Source organism: Sapajus apella, unplaced genomic scaffold (assembly GCF_009761245.1).
Source record: "Sapajus apella isolate SASKATOON/1434 unplaced genomic scaffold, GSC_monkey_1.0 scaffold47, whole genome shotgun sequence".
NCBI lineage: Eukaryota > Metazoa > Chordata > Mammalia > Primates > Cebidae > Sapajus > Sapajus apella.
The window spans coordinates 5,041,505-5,058,131 of record NW_022436987.1 but is presented as its reverse complement, the minus strand read 5'-3'; the positions used below and the strand labels follow the sequence as shown (position 1 = coordinate 5,058,131).

The window sequence follows — 16,627 nt, the reverse complement described above, 5'->3', positions numbered from 1 at the left end:
TTAACACTCAGAGTTACAGAGCACATATTATGTGCCAGGCATTAAATTAAATCCTTTAAATGCAGAACTTCACAACCCTTAGAGGAAACATTGTCATTAGCTTTATTTCACAGAGAAGAAAATGAAAACTTGCAGGTTAAGTCATTTGTCCAAGGTTTAGGTATTATAGGTGGCTTTTTTTTTTAAAGTGTGGGGACTACAGCTGATTTTAATTTTGCATATTAATCTTTTCTAAATTTTCTACTGTAAAAACCATGTATTAACATGTGTCACTTTTTAGGGCAGTAAGATATTTCAGAAACCTTACTCCTATTATTTTTTCCTTTGGAAGTTTAGGGAAAATAACCCAGAACAAAACAAGCATTCTTTTTCTTTTATTTTGAAAGGTATGGAAAGTAATCATCCTGGACTTTGAAACAAGGATAGTATTTACTCACATAAAACAGCCCTGAAAACAACATTCTGGATCCTATGTGTTTCCCATGTACCAGCACTAGCCAGTTCCTATGTTTGTCAATATGCAAGTAGTATGAAAATTATGTTGTGACTTGTACAGGATAGTCTTTGGACATGAGGATAGATTCATTTATCATCATAGTCATTTAGAGAGGAAGAGATCCACTTTTCCTGCAAATCTCCAGGGGCATTACATGCCCCAAATTACTACATTTGGAGCTTTTCTAAATTCAGGCTGCTTTGCCTCTGATCCAAAAACACTAGGAGATATGCATCTCCTTCTATAACTATGCTGAATTTACAGAAAAAATACCAAGCCAGGTCTATTAAATGCTAAAATGGCCAAATAAAAACTTCCCATGCCACACCTTACCTCTTCCGTCACAATAATTAATGGATACTTGTCCTCAGATAAAAAGTTGAAAATAACCCATACTTTAAATGCATCTTCTTCTGTAATGAGCAGGGGATTCTTTGTGAGGTTTTTTTTGACACAGAGGGTCCAACACATCCTATTGAATTCAATCTTGTCAAAGTTGTCTTGGACCTAAAAAGGAATAGGGAAAAACTCCAAATCAGTCCAAAATAAGCAACAAATAAGGCAAGTAAAATAAAGACAAAGCCTCCTTTGGGCTCCCATTTTAATCAATCCAATTAACCAATAGCCATATATGCTTTAGGTATTACACTTTCAATGGCTCAATTAAGATGTTATATTTATCATGAGACTGAACAAACATCTGTCCGTAGCATTCCCTTGGCACATAAAATACTGACCTCTCAGTTACTGTTTCATGTGTATACACTATCTTCCTATTAAAAAACAGGCTACCAATCCTAGTACATAGAAGAAACTGAGAATGTCAGTTACTCAGTATGAGCCAAGTACCAATACCTTATCTTTACATATATGGTCAAAAAAGATGCCTTCTTTTGGGGAGAACTATTTAACTGAAATTCTAAAACGAAAGTCCTGCCATTCATTCATTTGTTCATGAATCCAATGTTTCCTCAGCATCTACTATCAGCCAAGTACTATGCTATAAATTAAGAATATAAAGATGAAGAACTTGGCCGGGCGCGGTGGCTCAAGCCTGTAATCCCAGCACTTTGGGAGGCCGAGGCGGGTGGATCACAAGGTCAAGAGATCGAGACCATCCTGGTCAACATGGTGAAACCCCGTCTCTACTAAAAATACAAAACATTAGCTGGGCATGGTGGCGCGTGCCTGTAATCCCAGCTACTCAGGAGGTTGAGGCAGGAGAATTGCCTGAACCCAGGAGGCGGAGGTTGCGGTGAGCCGAGATCACGCCATTGCACTCCAGCCTGGGTAACAAGAGTAAAACTCCGTCTCAAAAAAAAAAAAAAAGAGAGAGTTATCATTCATGCTAAGGAGTTAGGACTTTATCTGTACTGAAAGAGTTAAAGGAAGTAACAGATACACTCCTAATTTTAAAAGCCATATTCTGCACCAGTGCAGTGCCTCACTCCTGTAGTCCCAGCACATTGGGAGGCTGATGCAAGACAACTGCTTAAGGCTAGGAGTTTGAGACCAGCCTGTGCAATATAGCAAGACCCCATCTCTATTTATTTTTTAAAATTAATATAAACTTTTAAAAATAAAAATAAAAAATAGGCCAGACAGAGTAGCTCATGACTATGTAATATCAGGACTTTGGGAGGCCAAAGCATAAAGACTGCTTGAGCCCAAGAGTTTGAGACCAGCCTGGGCAACATAAAGAGACCCCATCACTACAAATGCAATTTTAAAAATTAGCTGAGCATGGTAGTGCATGCCTGTGATCCCAGCTACTCAGGAAGCTGAGGCAGGGGGATTGCTTGTGCCCATGAGGTCAAGGCTGCAGTGAGCCATGATCATGCTACTGCACTCCAACCTTGGAGACAGGGCATGATGCTCTCTCAAAAAAGAAAAAAAAAAAAAAAAAAAAAAAGGCCAAATGTGGTGGCTCACGCCTGTAACCCCAGCAGTTTGGGAGGCCGAGACAGGAGGATAACTTGAAGTCAGGAGTTAGAGACCAGCCTGACCAACATGGTAAAACCTCATCTCTACTAAAAATACAAAAATTAGCCAGGCGTGGTGGCATATGCCTATAATCTCAGCTACTTAGGAGGCTGAGGCAGGAGAATCACTTGACTCTGGGAGATAAAGGTTGCAGCGAGCTGAGATCATCCATTGTATTCCAGCCTGGGCAACAAGAGCAAGCCTCCATCCCCCCCAAAAAAACTTTTTTTTGGAAAAAAAAAAAAAAAAAAAGAAAGCCATATACTGGAATAATATGGAAAATGTACCGGATGGAGGAGGCAGGCATGGGCAGCAGAATAATTATGAGCAAAGCATTTCTCTTTAGAAAGATATAAACAAAGCATTTTGTTTATTACATGAAAGAAATCACCAGCTGTCTGCAGGGAGAAGTTTCACCTGATCTCTAACTATAATTTCTGGTTGGCAAACCGATCTTCCAGGAGTAGAAAGAGCTCCTTTGTGTTCTGCTTTCAGCACCTTGCCTCAGTCTAACACCATTTCCCATCCCCTCATCAAACACAATTGATCCCATGGAGGGAAAGCAGCAGCGGCAGCAGCAATTGTTGCTGCTGCTTTTCTTTTTTGCCTTATCACTATCATCTTGAAGACTTACTATATGCTAGGCAATTTATATGTCATTTTTCACTTAAATTTTGTATTAGCCCTATATGTTAATTATTGTCCCTATTTTACAGATCAGAAAATAGAAGTTTCAAAAAACTGAACACCCTTGAACATAGGTTTGAACTTTGAGGGCACATTTAAATGTGGATTGGATTTTCTTCTGCCTTTGCCACCACTGAGACAGCAAGACCAACAACTTCTGCCTCTTCCTCAGCCTACTCAACACGAAGACAATGAGGATAAAGACCTTTATGATGATGCACTTCCACTGAATAAATAGTAACTATATTTTCTCTGATGATCTTCTTAATAACATTTTATTTTCTCTAGCTTACCTTATCATAAGAATAACTGTATATAATACATATTACATTAAAAAATGTGTTAATCAGCTGTTTATGTTTTTGGTAAGACTTCTAGTCAACAATGAGCTATTAGAAGTTAAGTTTTGGGGGAATCAAAAGCTATGCTTGGAGGCTAGGCAAGGTGGCCCATGCCTGTAATCCCAGCACTTTGGGAGGCCAAGGCAGGTGGATCGCTTGAGCTCAGGAGTTCGAGATCAGCCTGAGCAACATGGTGAAACCCAGTCTCTACCAAAAAAACAAAAAATTAGCCATGCACGGTGGCATGCATCTGTGGTCCCAGCTGCCCAGGAGGTTGAGGTGGGAGGAGATCGCACCACTACACTACAGCCTAGGTGACAAAGTGGGAGACTGTCTCAAAAAAAAACCCAAGTCATACTTGGATTTTCAACTGTGTGGGTTCAAGGGCGAACTGTATATTTACAAAGTTCACACAGCTAGTAAATATCAAAACCAAAGTAATTCAAGCTCAGCAGGGTGTGGTGGCTCACACCTATAAATCCAGTGCTTTGGGAGGTTAAGGTGGGAGGACTGCTTGAGTCCAGGAGCTCAAGACCAATCTGGGCAATATAGTGACATCTTATTTCTACAAAAAAAAATTTTTTTTTTAATTAGCCGAGCATGTTGGCACGTGCCTGTGGCCCCAGCTACTCGGAAGACTGAGGCAAGAGGATCACTTGATTCAGGGAGGTGGAGGCTGCAATGAAGGCAGGACCGTGCCACTGCACTCCAGCCTAGACAGAGTGAGACTCTGTCTGAAAAAAAAAAAAAAAAAGACCAGCCTGGGCAACATAGTGAGACCCTGTCTCTAAGGAAAAACTTTTTATAATTAATGGGGTATGGTGGTTTGCACCTATAGTCCTAGCTTGTCAGGAGGCTGTGGGAGGATCGTTTGAGCCCAGAAATTCAAGGCTGCAGTGAGCTGTGATCATGCCACTGTACAATCCACACTCCACACTCTAGTCTGGGTGACAGAGCGTAACTCTGTCTCAAATTAATTAATTAATTAATTAACAAACAAACAAAGCTCAAATGCCAGCTCTTCCCACCATGCCAAACTGCTTGTAGAACTCAGTAGGTGGAGACCATCAATGGGATGAATGCCATCTATGCAGAACATTTCCAAGGCCACCACCACCAACTCTATCTATCCACACCCCACAAAACACTAAGTGGAAGATATGCCACACAGGGGAAATGACATGTGCACGAAAGCAGATAGCCTTGCTCTGAGAACAAGAAGTGATTCTATGTAGATTGTGTGGTGAATCATAGGGTTCCTGAGGGGAAGTGGCTAGATATACAGCTGGAAAAGCAAACAAAGACCAAATCGCAAAGGGCTTCATGATTTTAAGAAATAGCCTGTAGGAAAACAGTTCAAGAATTTTAGAACAGAATACAAAAAGAACTCCTATGATTCAATAACAAAAAAACAAATACGTAAATTTTACAATGGGAAAGGAATTATTCGACACATCTCCAAAGAAGATACACAAATGTCCAATAAGCATATGAAAAGATGCTCAACGTCACTTATGATCAGGGAAATACAAATCAAAATACAATGTGATATCACCTCGCACCTGTTAGAATGATGGTCACTACCCAAAAAACAAGTGTTATTGTTAAGATGTAGAGAAGTCCAAACCTTGTACACTGTTGGTGGGATTGTCAAATGGTGCAGCTGCTATGGAAAACCGTGTGGCAGTTCCTCAAAAAGGTAAAAATAGAACTACCATATGATCTAACAATCCCACTTCTAGATATATATCTACAAGAATTGAAAACAGGACCTTAATGAGACATTTGCACACACCTACATCCACTATAGCATTATTCACAATAGCCAAGATGTGGAAGCAACCTAAATTTCCATCAAAGGACGAATGGACAAAGAAAACGTGATATACATTGGGTGCAATGTACACTTCTTGGGTGACAGGTGCGCTAAAATCTCAGAAGTCACCACTAAATAACTTATCTATATAACAAAAAAACACTTGCTCCCCCAAAACTATTGAAATTTTTTTAATTTAAAAAAAATTTTTTTTTTTTTTTTTTTTTTTAAAGAAAATGAGGGCTGGATGCTGTGGCTTACACCTGTAATCCCAGAACTTTGGGAGGCCAAAGCAGGTGGATCACTTGAGGTCAGAAGTTCAAGACCAGCCTGGCCAATATGGTGAAACCTTGTCTCTACAAAAAATACAAAAACTAGCCTGGCATGGTGGCAGGCACCTGTAATCGCAGCTACTCAGGAGGCTGAGGCAGGAGAGTCACTTGAACCCAGAAGGTGGAGGCTGCAGTGAGCCAAGATCGTGCCACTGTACCCCAGCCTGGGCAAGAGTGAGACTCTATCTCAAAAAAAAAAAGGAAAAAAAAAGAAAATGTGATATACACATACAATGGAGTATTATTCAGCCTTAAAAAAAAGAAGGAAATCCTGTCATACATTACAATAGGGAAGAACCTTTAGGACACTATGTTAAGTGAAATATGCCAGTCAAAAAAAGTCATATACAGCATGATTCTACTTATAATATGAGGTATCTAAGGTAATCAAACACATTTTTTAAAAATAGAATGGTGATTGCCAGGGCCAGGGGAGAAGGAAAAAAGGTATTGTTCAAAGGGTATAGAATTTTAGTTACACAAGATAAAAAAGTTATAAAGATATGTTGTACAACAATGTGCATACAATTAAAAATACTGTACTACTACTTGGATAACTGTGGTAATTCTAGAAAAATAAAATAAAATAATAAAAATAAAAATACTGTACTATACCCTTAAAAACTGTTAAGAGGATAAATTTACATTAAATATTTTACCAGTTTTTTTAAGTACAAAATTCATAGTTTTCATAGAAAATAGTGCATAAAGCATTAGTATTCAAGTGCTTTCACACAAGGTATAATGTCAAACAAAATGAGGAAATTCAATCTCGGGTTTCTAGAATTTCATATACCATATACTATACCAAATGGTTTTCAAAGTTCTAAGAACAAGAATAAAGAAATATATGTTAAAGAATATTGCTAAAGAAAAAAATACTTCCTTGCTCTAGCATCAATTGGCATATAGAAAAATAAAAAATAAACAAAAAAAAAAAGAAAAAAAATCCTTCCTTCCTGTAGGAGATAGCTTAAAAAAAAAAAAAGAAAAAATGCTGCAAAGTATTTATTAAATTATATGATGCACTGACCATATACACAGCTGTAACAAGAAAAAAACAGCATGAGTAAAAATAAAAGAGAAAAAAAAACAGCATGAGTAAATATAAAAATAAAAACCGCATGAGTTCTTTACATGCTAATGTGAAACAATCACCAAAGATATGATGTGAAGGTACACAACATGGAAGAATTATACAATATCCAGTGAAAAACACAAGTCACAAAAGACTATATAGAGCATGATCCTATTTTTATGTCTCCAGAGCAAAAATTAATCATACATCAGATATACATAAAACTTTGTTCTAGTGTGAGAGGAAAATGCACATCAAATTCAGGATGGTGGCTTCCTCTTGGGAGGAGGCAGGGAAATGAAAAAAGAGAAGAGCAGAGAGGTTGAGGCAACAATATTAGTGATGTGTTTCCCAGGATGAGTGGTAGGTTCACAGAAGTTCATTTTATTATGCTTTGTAATTGTCATATATCCTACATATATTCTTTTGTATATATCATATTATAAAATAAACAAAAAGACAAACTAGGGGGGAAAACAAATGCTAATCAGTATACACAGAATGCAACCATTTGTGTACAAAATCAAAGGAAAAGATCATCTTTGCTGTTTGTATAAAGTGTAGCAATGTCCACATTAATGTGTCTTTGAGCTGAACTGCTGCTCAAGACTCTTATTCTAGATCCTGTCTTTTACCATCCAGGTCAGTCAGCATATGAGAGGGGGGGTGTCCCACATAAAATGAGACATACATAGTCTCTAAGGAGCTTCTAGTGCAAGGAGGAAGACAGACTAACAGTTATGTGCAAATGCTCCTATAAAGGGAAGTACTGGGAACTCTAGCATCTAATTCAGCAGGGCACAGTGGTTCACATCTGTAATCTCAGTGCTTTGGGAGGCTAAGGCAGGCGGATGACTTCGAGACCAGCCTGGCCAACATGATGAAACCCTGTCTCTACTAAAAATACAAAAATTAGCCAGGTGTGGAATCTTGCACCTGTAATCTCAGCTATTCAGGAGGCTGAGGCATGAGAATCACCTGCACCCAGGAGGGGGAGGTTGCAGTGAGCTGAGATCACACCATTGCACTCTAGCCTGGGTAACACAGAGAGATTGTCTCAAAAAAAAAGAAGAAAGAAAAATTTTGTTAAAAAAAAGAGAGAAGGCCAGGCATGTTGGCTCACACCAATAATCTGGCACTTTGGGAGGCCAAGGTGGATGCACGAGGTCAAGAGATCAAGATCATCCTGGTCAACATGGTGAAACCCCGTCTCTATTAAAAATACAAAAATTAGCTGGGCATGGTGGTGCATGCCTGTAGTCCCAGCTACTCGGGAAGCTGAGTCAAGTGAATTGCTTGAACCCAGGAGGCTGAGGTTGTGTTGAGCCGAGATAGCACCATTGCACTCCAGCCTGGGTAACAAGAGCAAAACTCTGTCTCAAAAAAAAAAAAGAGAGAGAGAGAGGAGATGGAGGTCTTCTTTCCTTGCCTAATGCAGCCATGGCTCGTGGTCCCAAGAAGCATCTGAAGTGGGTAGCAGCTCTAAAGCATTGGATGCTGGATAAATTGCCCGGTGTGTTTGCTCCTCATCCATCCACTAGTCCCCGCAAGTTAAGACAGTGTCTCCCCTTCATCACTTTCCTAAGGAACAGACTTCAGTATGGCCTGACAGGAAATGAAGTAAAGAAGATTTGCATGCAGCCGTTAATTAAGATCGATGGCAAGGTCAGAACTGATATAACCTACCCTGCTGGATTCATGGATGTCATCAGCATTGACAAGATGGGAGAGAATTTCCATCTGATCTATGACACCAAGGGTCGCTTTGCTGTACATTATACTACACCTGAAGAGGCCAAGTACAAGTTGTGCAAAGTGAGAAAAATCTTTGTGGGCACAAAAGGAATCTCTCATCTGGTGACTCATGATCCTCACATCATCCACTACCCTGATCCCCTCATCAAGGTGAATGATACCATTCAGATTGATTTTGAGACTGGCAAGATTACTGATTTCATCAAGTTCAACACTGGTAACCTGTATATGGTGACTGGAGGTGCTAACCTGGAAAGAATTGGTGTGATCACCAACAGAGAGAGGCACCCTAATCTTTTGATGCAGCTCACATGAAAGATACCAATGGCAACAGCTTGCCACTCGACTTTCCAACATTTTTGGTTTTGGCAAGGGCAACAAACCATGGATTTCTCTTCCCTGAGGAAACGGTATCTGCCTCACCAATGCTGAAGAGAAAGAAAAAAGACCGGCAGCCAAACAGAGCAGTGGGTGAAATGGTTCCTGGGTGACATGTTAGACCTTTGTATGTAATTAAAAATAATGTGGCATGATTAATAGCAAAAAAAAAAAAAAAAGAATCTAGTTCAGATGGAGGCTGGGTAAAAATCATGCCTAATTCTACAGAGAAAATAAAAATTATCCAGGTAAAGATAGAAGAGAGTCAGGATCTAGGATTCTGCTCTGTCAGTGCTCTACACCCAGGTGCAGAAGAGGGATGTCAAAGGGCTGGTTAATTAGGGGTTGTTTTAGGAAAACAGAAAACAAAGTGCAAAGGACTGTTTCTTAACACCAATCTATCATTTACTCTTTGGTAATTTTTAAAAGGCTTAAAAATAATAGTGCTTCACATCCACTGGAATTAGTTTAAAAAAAAAAAAAAAAAAGGAAGACATGTCCATCAACCAATGAATTGGTAAACAAAATGTAGTATATCAATACAATGGAAAATTATGCAGCAATAAGAAAAAGAATGATGTACTGACACATGCTACAATGCAGATGAACCTTGAAACATTGTGTTGAGTGAAAGAAGCCAGACATAAAAGGCCACATATTGTAAGACTTCATTAATATGAAATGTTTGGAATAGGCAAACATGTAAAGACAGAAAGTAGATTAGGGGTTGCCAGGGGATTATGGGGAGGGAAAACTGAGACTGACTGCAAATAGGATGGGATTTCATTTGGGGATAATGAAATTGGATAGGGATGATGGCCACATAACATAGGAAATACACTCACAACCATTTTACTGTACACTTTAAAATGGTAGGTTTTATGTTGTGTTAATTATATCTCAATGGTTTTATAGTTTCATAAAACCATTTAAACCAGAGCAAAAGTCCAAGAGCCAAGAAAATGGAGAAAGTAAAATGGTAGGCTCTTCTCATATAACCACGTACGCATTTCTACTGCAAACTCTTTCCTGAGTCCCAGTTCTGTATTTTATTACAGCTCACATGAAATCATGAATTCTTCAAAATCAAAGGCTATATCTTATTCAGCTTTGCATCCTCTCTGCCTGGTTTGCAGTGTTCATTTGCTTATTCATCCATTCAAATCATTGAGTGTTTATCAGGTACCAGTTACTATGCCAATTGCTGAATAACAGTGAACTAGTCCTTGTCGTCACAGAACTTATGCTCTGGAGAGGGAAAGAAATACCAAACAATTCAGCAACAACCCAACCGCTAGTAAGTGCTATAAAGGAGAAGCAAGGCTGCTGTGGAAAACACATTATAGGAGAGCTGATTAGCTCGGAGAAGGGTGGGTGCTACCAGTGAAGCCTCCCTGAGGAAGTGACAATCAAGTTCAGAGCTAAAGGATGAACAAAAATTTGCTGCATTTTATGGGCAGAGTTGGCCTTACAGCACAGGAAGCAGCATGTCTGAAGGCTCTGAGGCAGGAAGGGTCTTGGTAATCTGAGGAACAGAGAGAAGGGCAACGTGGTTGCATTAAAGTGAACAACTGACATGTCCAACAACTGATGAACTGAATATGTAAACAAAACATGGTACATCCATAATGGAATGTTATTCAGCCATAAATGGAATGAAGTATTATATGATACAACATGGATGAACCTTGAAAACATTATGCTAAGTGAAAGAAGCCAGATACAAAAGGCTGGCTATTGTATGATTCCATTAATATTATATGTACAGAATAGACAAATACATATAGACAGAAAGTAGATTTTCACTTGCTTAGAGCTATAGGGGAGAGGGGGTGATTGCTAAATGGGTATGAGATTTTGGGGGAGGCAGTGATATAAAAATATTCTAAAATCAATTGTGGTAATGGTTATTGTGAATAAACAAACCACTAAATGGTACATGTTAAACAGACTAATTGTATGGTATGTGATTTATATCTCAATAAAACTGCTATTTCAAAAAACCAATATATCTATACAGTACGTGACTCACATTGTTGGCCAAAGTATTCAGCAGTATAAAGTCATTCATGTTTCTCAGCATGATACCCCTTTATTTACTCAAAAGTTTATGGTCCTCTATAGCTTCACAAATATAATGAAAACGTAGAGTCCAACTTGGTCATTGCAGCAAATTAAAACTATATTATTTTCATTCAGGTGTAGTGGCTTATACCTATAATCCCAGCACTTTGGGAGGACAAGGCAAGAGGATCACTTGAGCCCAGGAGATCAGGACCAGCCTGGACGACATGGTGAGACCTCTACAAAAAAAGTTAAAAATTAGCCAGGCATGGTGGTACACACCTGTAATTCCAGCTACTACCCAAGCTACTTGGGTGACTAAGGTGGGAGGATCTCTTGAGACTAGCAGGGCAAGGTTGTAGTGAACCATGATCATGTCACTGCACTCTAGCCTGGGCAACAGAGCAAGACCCTATCTCAGAAAACAAAAAAACAAAACACACACTACATAACTTTCAAACAACAATGAAAGAAAAAATAACACAGGCTAAAGGGCAATAAAAAAGACCACATAAGAGCATAGGTTTGGGTGTTTAAGAGCAGTACCACTTCCTATTAAATGATGTTGGCACACATCTGAAGTGCTTTGAGCACTGACGGGATAGTCATTTAATTAAAAGAAGGAACTTGAGACTACACTTTACACAAGAATTATAAGTGACATATGAACAACAAGAAAGTACACCAAGGGGGAAAATGCATAAATGTTAGACTAGAAAAACAGAATGCACAAGCTGCCAGACGCTAGAGGAGAGACATACTGAACTGAAATGTCTGTTTTTCTTCCATGTATGTTTCCAAAAAACCAGAAACAAAAAGGCTTCTGTTAGAAAGCACCAGATTCCCCAATTGGAACCTGGCATACTGCCAGTGGATTAATGATTTTAATCATATAGCCCAGACCTAGCCTTAATATGAGAATCAGAGAAAAGAAATGACAATGATTTGGACTAGCAAGCCTGATCAGCCATTAAGTCTCCTGAAAGAATTAGATTGCCTTAAAAATATGCTGAAGCAAAACTAGTTTTTGATATACTTTATTGGTACTAAATAGTAGAAGGTAGTAATATACCACTTTCTTCAATTATTCACTGTCAAATAATCCAGCAATAGACAATGAAAATTTTTCCTAGATGTTTAAATAATTCCATTCCTTTACTAAACAAGGGATGTTTTTTTTCTTACAGACAAGGTCTTACTTTATTGTCTAGGCTGCTCTAGAACTCCTGGGCTCAGGTGATCCTCCTACCTCAGCCTCCCAAAGTGTGGAGATTGGGGCATAACCTACCACACCCAGCCAAGAAGGAATTTTAAAAGTTAACACTTGGAAGGAAAAAATACTTGGTAAAGGAACAATAGACTGGTTAATCATCTGAAGTCTCAGGAAAGCTGAAAATTAATTCTATCGATGTAAAAGAACAAAGTAAATACAAAAACCAACTGTAAAAACTGCTTTTCAGAAAGTTTCAATATAATTTAACTCTTGGTCCCAATCTCCTCAGAATAATTCTCCCAGGCAAAGGCAGAAAATCCCTAAATCAACCTGGGAAAAAAAACTGAAAAAACTGACCAAAATGAATACTAAGGAGCACCACACACTAAGAGAAGAGAACCACCTTAAAACACTTGAGCCAGAACAGAAGAAAACTGGATGAAAGCTGAGCTAGTTTAAGGTAATCAGAATTGCTTTTAAGCAACTATACCCCTCCCTGCCTTCAACCAATATTTCCCCTATGTATCCAAATATTAGACACTGGAAAAAACTTAATTCCTAAAGACAGTAATTAATCCCCCAATAGTACAGTTAAAGAAACGTTAGTGAAGTTAAATAGCTTACGTTCAAAAATCTACCTACCCCTTATCAGCTAGGCTACCTTAAGCTGTTTCCTCTTTAGTTAATGGGGGATAATTCCAGTTCTACTTAACAGGATTAACATGCGGAACAAATGAGACCGTATGTATACATGACAGCATACCCTGCAACTGTTTAATAACTGTTTCATATTTTCTCTGCATAACTGATTATAATCTCTAAGTTTTATGTTAACATTCTTCAGTCACTATTGGCATTTCTTTTTTCAACCAAGTTTCAAAACAAGGCACTAATCTTTGCTCAATTTAAACTCAAACCATGGAAACCTTGGCTGCTTTACTTGGATTTCAGGACTGGCAAAATTCCACTCCAGGTGGCTAAGCAATAATAAACAAGGGCTCACTGTTTCATCACATCCTCATTCCCTGTGTGAATAAGTTACCATTTAGTGGCTCATTTTGGACTTTTAAATACTACTGTATTTCCTTCCCCAGTTACAAACTTTTAAATCACTGAAATACTAAAACAAAGAACATTTTAAAACTAAATAAATTTCAATAAGTTTAAAGAATGTCACACCAAAGACAACAAAACGCAGTAGTAGGGTACAGAACTTCAAGATATTAAACCATGTTTCTCTATCCACCGGGCCAGTCCAACACAAGTTCTAGCACTGAAATAAGAAAAACAAATTCTGGATTTCTGAGAACTTCCCAGTATGTTCTGTAATATTTTAATAACAGACATAATTCTGTTTACTGTCTATAGAGAGACCATATATATATGACCTCACTGTGTCACCCAGGCTGCAGTGCAGTGGCACAATCATAGCTCACTATCACCTCAAATTCCTAGGCTCAAGTGATCCTCCCACTTCAGTCTCTTGAGTAGTTGGGACTACAGGCACGTGCCACCACACCTGGCTAATTTTTAAATTGTTTTACAGAGACAGGATCTCACTATGTCACCCAGGCTGGTCTTGAACTCCTGGGCTCAAATGATACTCTTACCTCAGCCTCCCAAACCACTAGGATTATAGGCATGAGCCACTGTGCCCAACCAGTGTCTATAATTTTTAACATTGGCCGGGCGCGGTGGCTCAAGCCTGTAATCCCAGCACTTTGGGAGGCCGAGGCGGGTGGATCACGAGGTCAAGAGATCGAGACCATCCTGGTCAACATGGTGAAACCCCGTCTCTACTAAAAATACAAAAAATCAGCTGGGCATGGTGGCGCATGCCTGTAATCCCAGCTACTCAGGAGGCTGAGGCAGGAGAATTGCCTGAACCCAGGAGGCGGAGGTTGCGGTGAGCCGAGATCGGGCCATTGCACTCCAGAAAAGAAAAGAAAAACTCCCCTCAGTCTCAAAAAAAAAAAAAAAAAAAATTTTTAACATTATACACATACAAACAGGTCATCAAATATTTGTGTTCTATAGTTCTATTATAAGTATATATGAAATATATTCAGCAAATATTTGACATATTTATATTTACATACAATAAAACTACAGGACACAAATAAGCTACCCAACCAATAAACAGAACAGCAGCAAAAAATAAGCATCATACTGTAAAGTGCTGAGACTTTACACATCAATTTCTGTACAATTTAATTATTTTTTATTGAGATATAATTTACATACCATAAAATTCACCCTTTTAAAGTATACAATTCAGTGGTTTTCAATATATTCATAAGGCTTTATTTAATTCTAGAACATTTTCATCATCCCAAAAAGAAACCCAAGACCATTAGTAGTCACTCACCATTCCTATCTACCCCTCTCCCCAAGAAACTGCTAATCTACTTTGTATATTTATTTGCCTATTTTGGACATTTCATATAAATAGAATCATACCCTATATGGCTTTTGTGAATTTAATTAAATCTTATCTTTTATTATCATGTGGCTTTTCTTCCTTCTTTTCTTCCTAATTAGAGCATGATCATGTACCACATGGTAACTATAGCTAATAACAATGTATTAAATACCTAAAAATTGCTAAGAGAGATTTTAAGTATTCACACCACAAATAAATGATAAGGATATGAAGTAATGCACATTACCTAGTTTCACTTCACCATTCCATAATGTACACATATTTCAAAGCATCATGTTGTATGCCATAAATATATTTTTTGTGAATTGAAACAATAAATACAAAGAAGAGAAAAAAGCATGATCAGGACAATGTCATCATCTCTGCAAGGGAAATTCTTTAAAAACATGCACTGAGGTTGGGCACAACGGCTCATGCCTATAATCCCAACACTTTGGGATGCTGGGGCAGGCAGATCACCTGAGCTCAGGAGTTCGAGACTAGCCTGGCCAACAAAGTGAAACTCCATCTCTACTAAAAATACAAAAATTAGCCCGGTGTGGTGGCACACGCCTGTAGTCCCAGCTACTCAGGAAGGAGGATGGCTTGCGCCTGGGAGGCAGAGGCTGCAGTAAGCCAAGATCATAGAGACTCCATTTCAAAAAAAAAAAACAGGGTGCAGTGGCTCACGCCTATAATCCCAGAACTTTGGGAGGCCAACTCGGGCAGATCACCTGAGGTCAGGAGTTTAAGACCAGCCTGGCCAACATGGTAAAACCCCATCTCTACAAAAAATGCAAAAATTAGCCAGGAGTGGTAGCACGCAACTATGATCCCAGCTACTGAGGAGGGTGGGGCAAGAGAATCACTTGAACCCAGGAGGCAGAGAATGCAGTGAGCCGAGATCATGCCACTGTACTCCAGCCTGGATAAGAGAGCGAGACCTGGTCTCAAAAACAACAACAACAACAAAAAAAATCATGCATTGGCCAGGCATGGTGGCTCACATCTGTAATCCCAGTACTGTGGTAAGCCCAGGTGGGAGGATTGCTTGAGGGCAGGAGTGCAAGATCAGTCTGGGCAACGTAGTGAGACCCCGTCTCCATAAAAAAATGTTAAAACTTATCCAGGTGTGGTGGCACACAACTGTAGTCCTTACTACTCAAGAGGCTGAGGCAAGAGGACTACTTTAGCATAGAAGTTTAAGTTTGCAGTGAGCTATGATGTCATTACTGCACCCCAGCCTATGAGACAGAGCAAGACACTGTCTCAAAAAACATGTATGACACATGAAATACACACACACATATACATACGCATACAAACACATAAAGAAAGACCAGGAAATTGTATTGTGAGGCTGATATGGAATAACAGATACAGATACAAAGATTGCCACACAAATGAACACTGTAATTTTTAGAATCTTTGCTGCAAAATTCTTGAAAAATGTCTCTTGGGGTTTCTAAAAGGAATCCTGGCCAGGCCGGTGGTTCACACTTGTAATCCTAGCACTTTGGGAGGCTGAGGCGGAAGGATCACCTGAGGTCAGGAGTTCGAGACCAGTCTGGTCAACAGGGTGAAACCCCATCTCTGCTAAAAATACAAAAAATAGCTGGGCGTGGTGGTGCATGCCTATCTGTAATCCCAGCTACTTGCGAGGCTGAGGTAGGAGAATTTCTTGAACCCGGGAGGTCAAGGTTGCAGTGAGCCAAGATCACACCATTGCACTCCAGCCTGGACAACAAGAGCGATACTCCGTCTCAAAAAAAAAATGAACATTTTCGCCTTTTTCAAACTATTAAATTATTATTATAAATGTTAATTACTACACTTTACTATTGTAAAAAGGCACTAAACTATTTTTAAAATTATACATATAAATAGTAATAAAAATCTGAAGCCACAGAAAACCATGTATATAGTTGTGTATTTAGGTTTGATGCAAAAATTGAGTTTAAAAAATTTTTAATTTATATATCTTTTCGAGACAAGGTCTCACTATGTTGTTCAGGCTAGCCTTGAACTCTTGACTTCAAACAATCCCCCCACCTCAGCCTTC

At 38.9% G+C, this 16,627-nt stretch overlaps 1 protein-coding gene and 1 pseudogene across 2 annotated transcripts in view; one reads left to right on the top strand and one right to left on the bottom strand.

The window, feature by feature from the left end:
* The window catches only part of SWAP70 (switching B cell complex subunit SWAP70), a 90,538-nt gene that overhangs the window by 39,546 nt on the left and 34,365 nt on the right, over nt 1-16,627 (bottom strand). Inside the window, exon 3 of the mRNA XM_032240718.1 lies at nt 830-1,003. Coding sequence (XP_032096609.1) covers nt 830-1,003 — 174 coding nt within the window. The remainder of the gene's footprint in view (nt 1-829; nt 1,004-16,627) is intronic.
* LOC116525117 lies at nt 8,120-9,036 on the top strand (annotated as a pseudogene). The gene has a single exon (XR_004257582.1). The product of XR_004257582.1 is annotated as a 40S ribosomal protein S4, X isoform-like (transcript).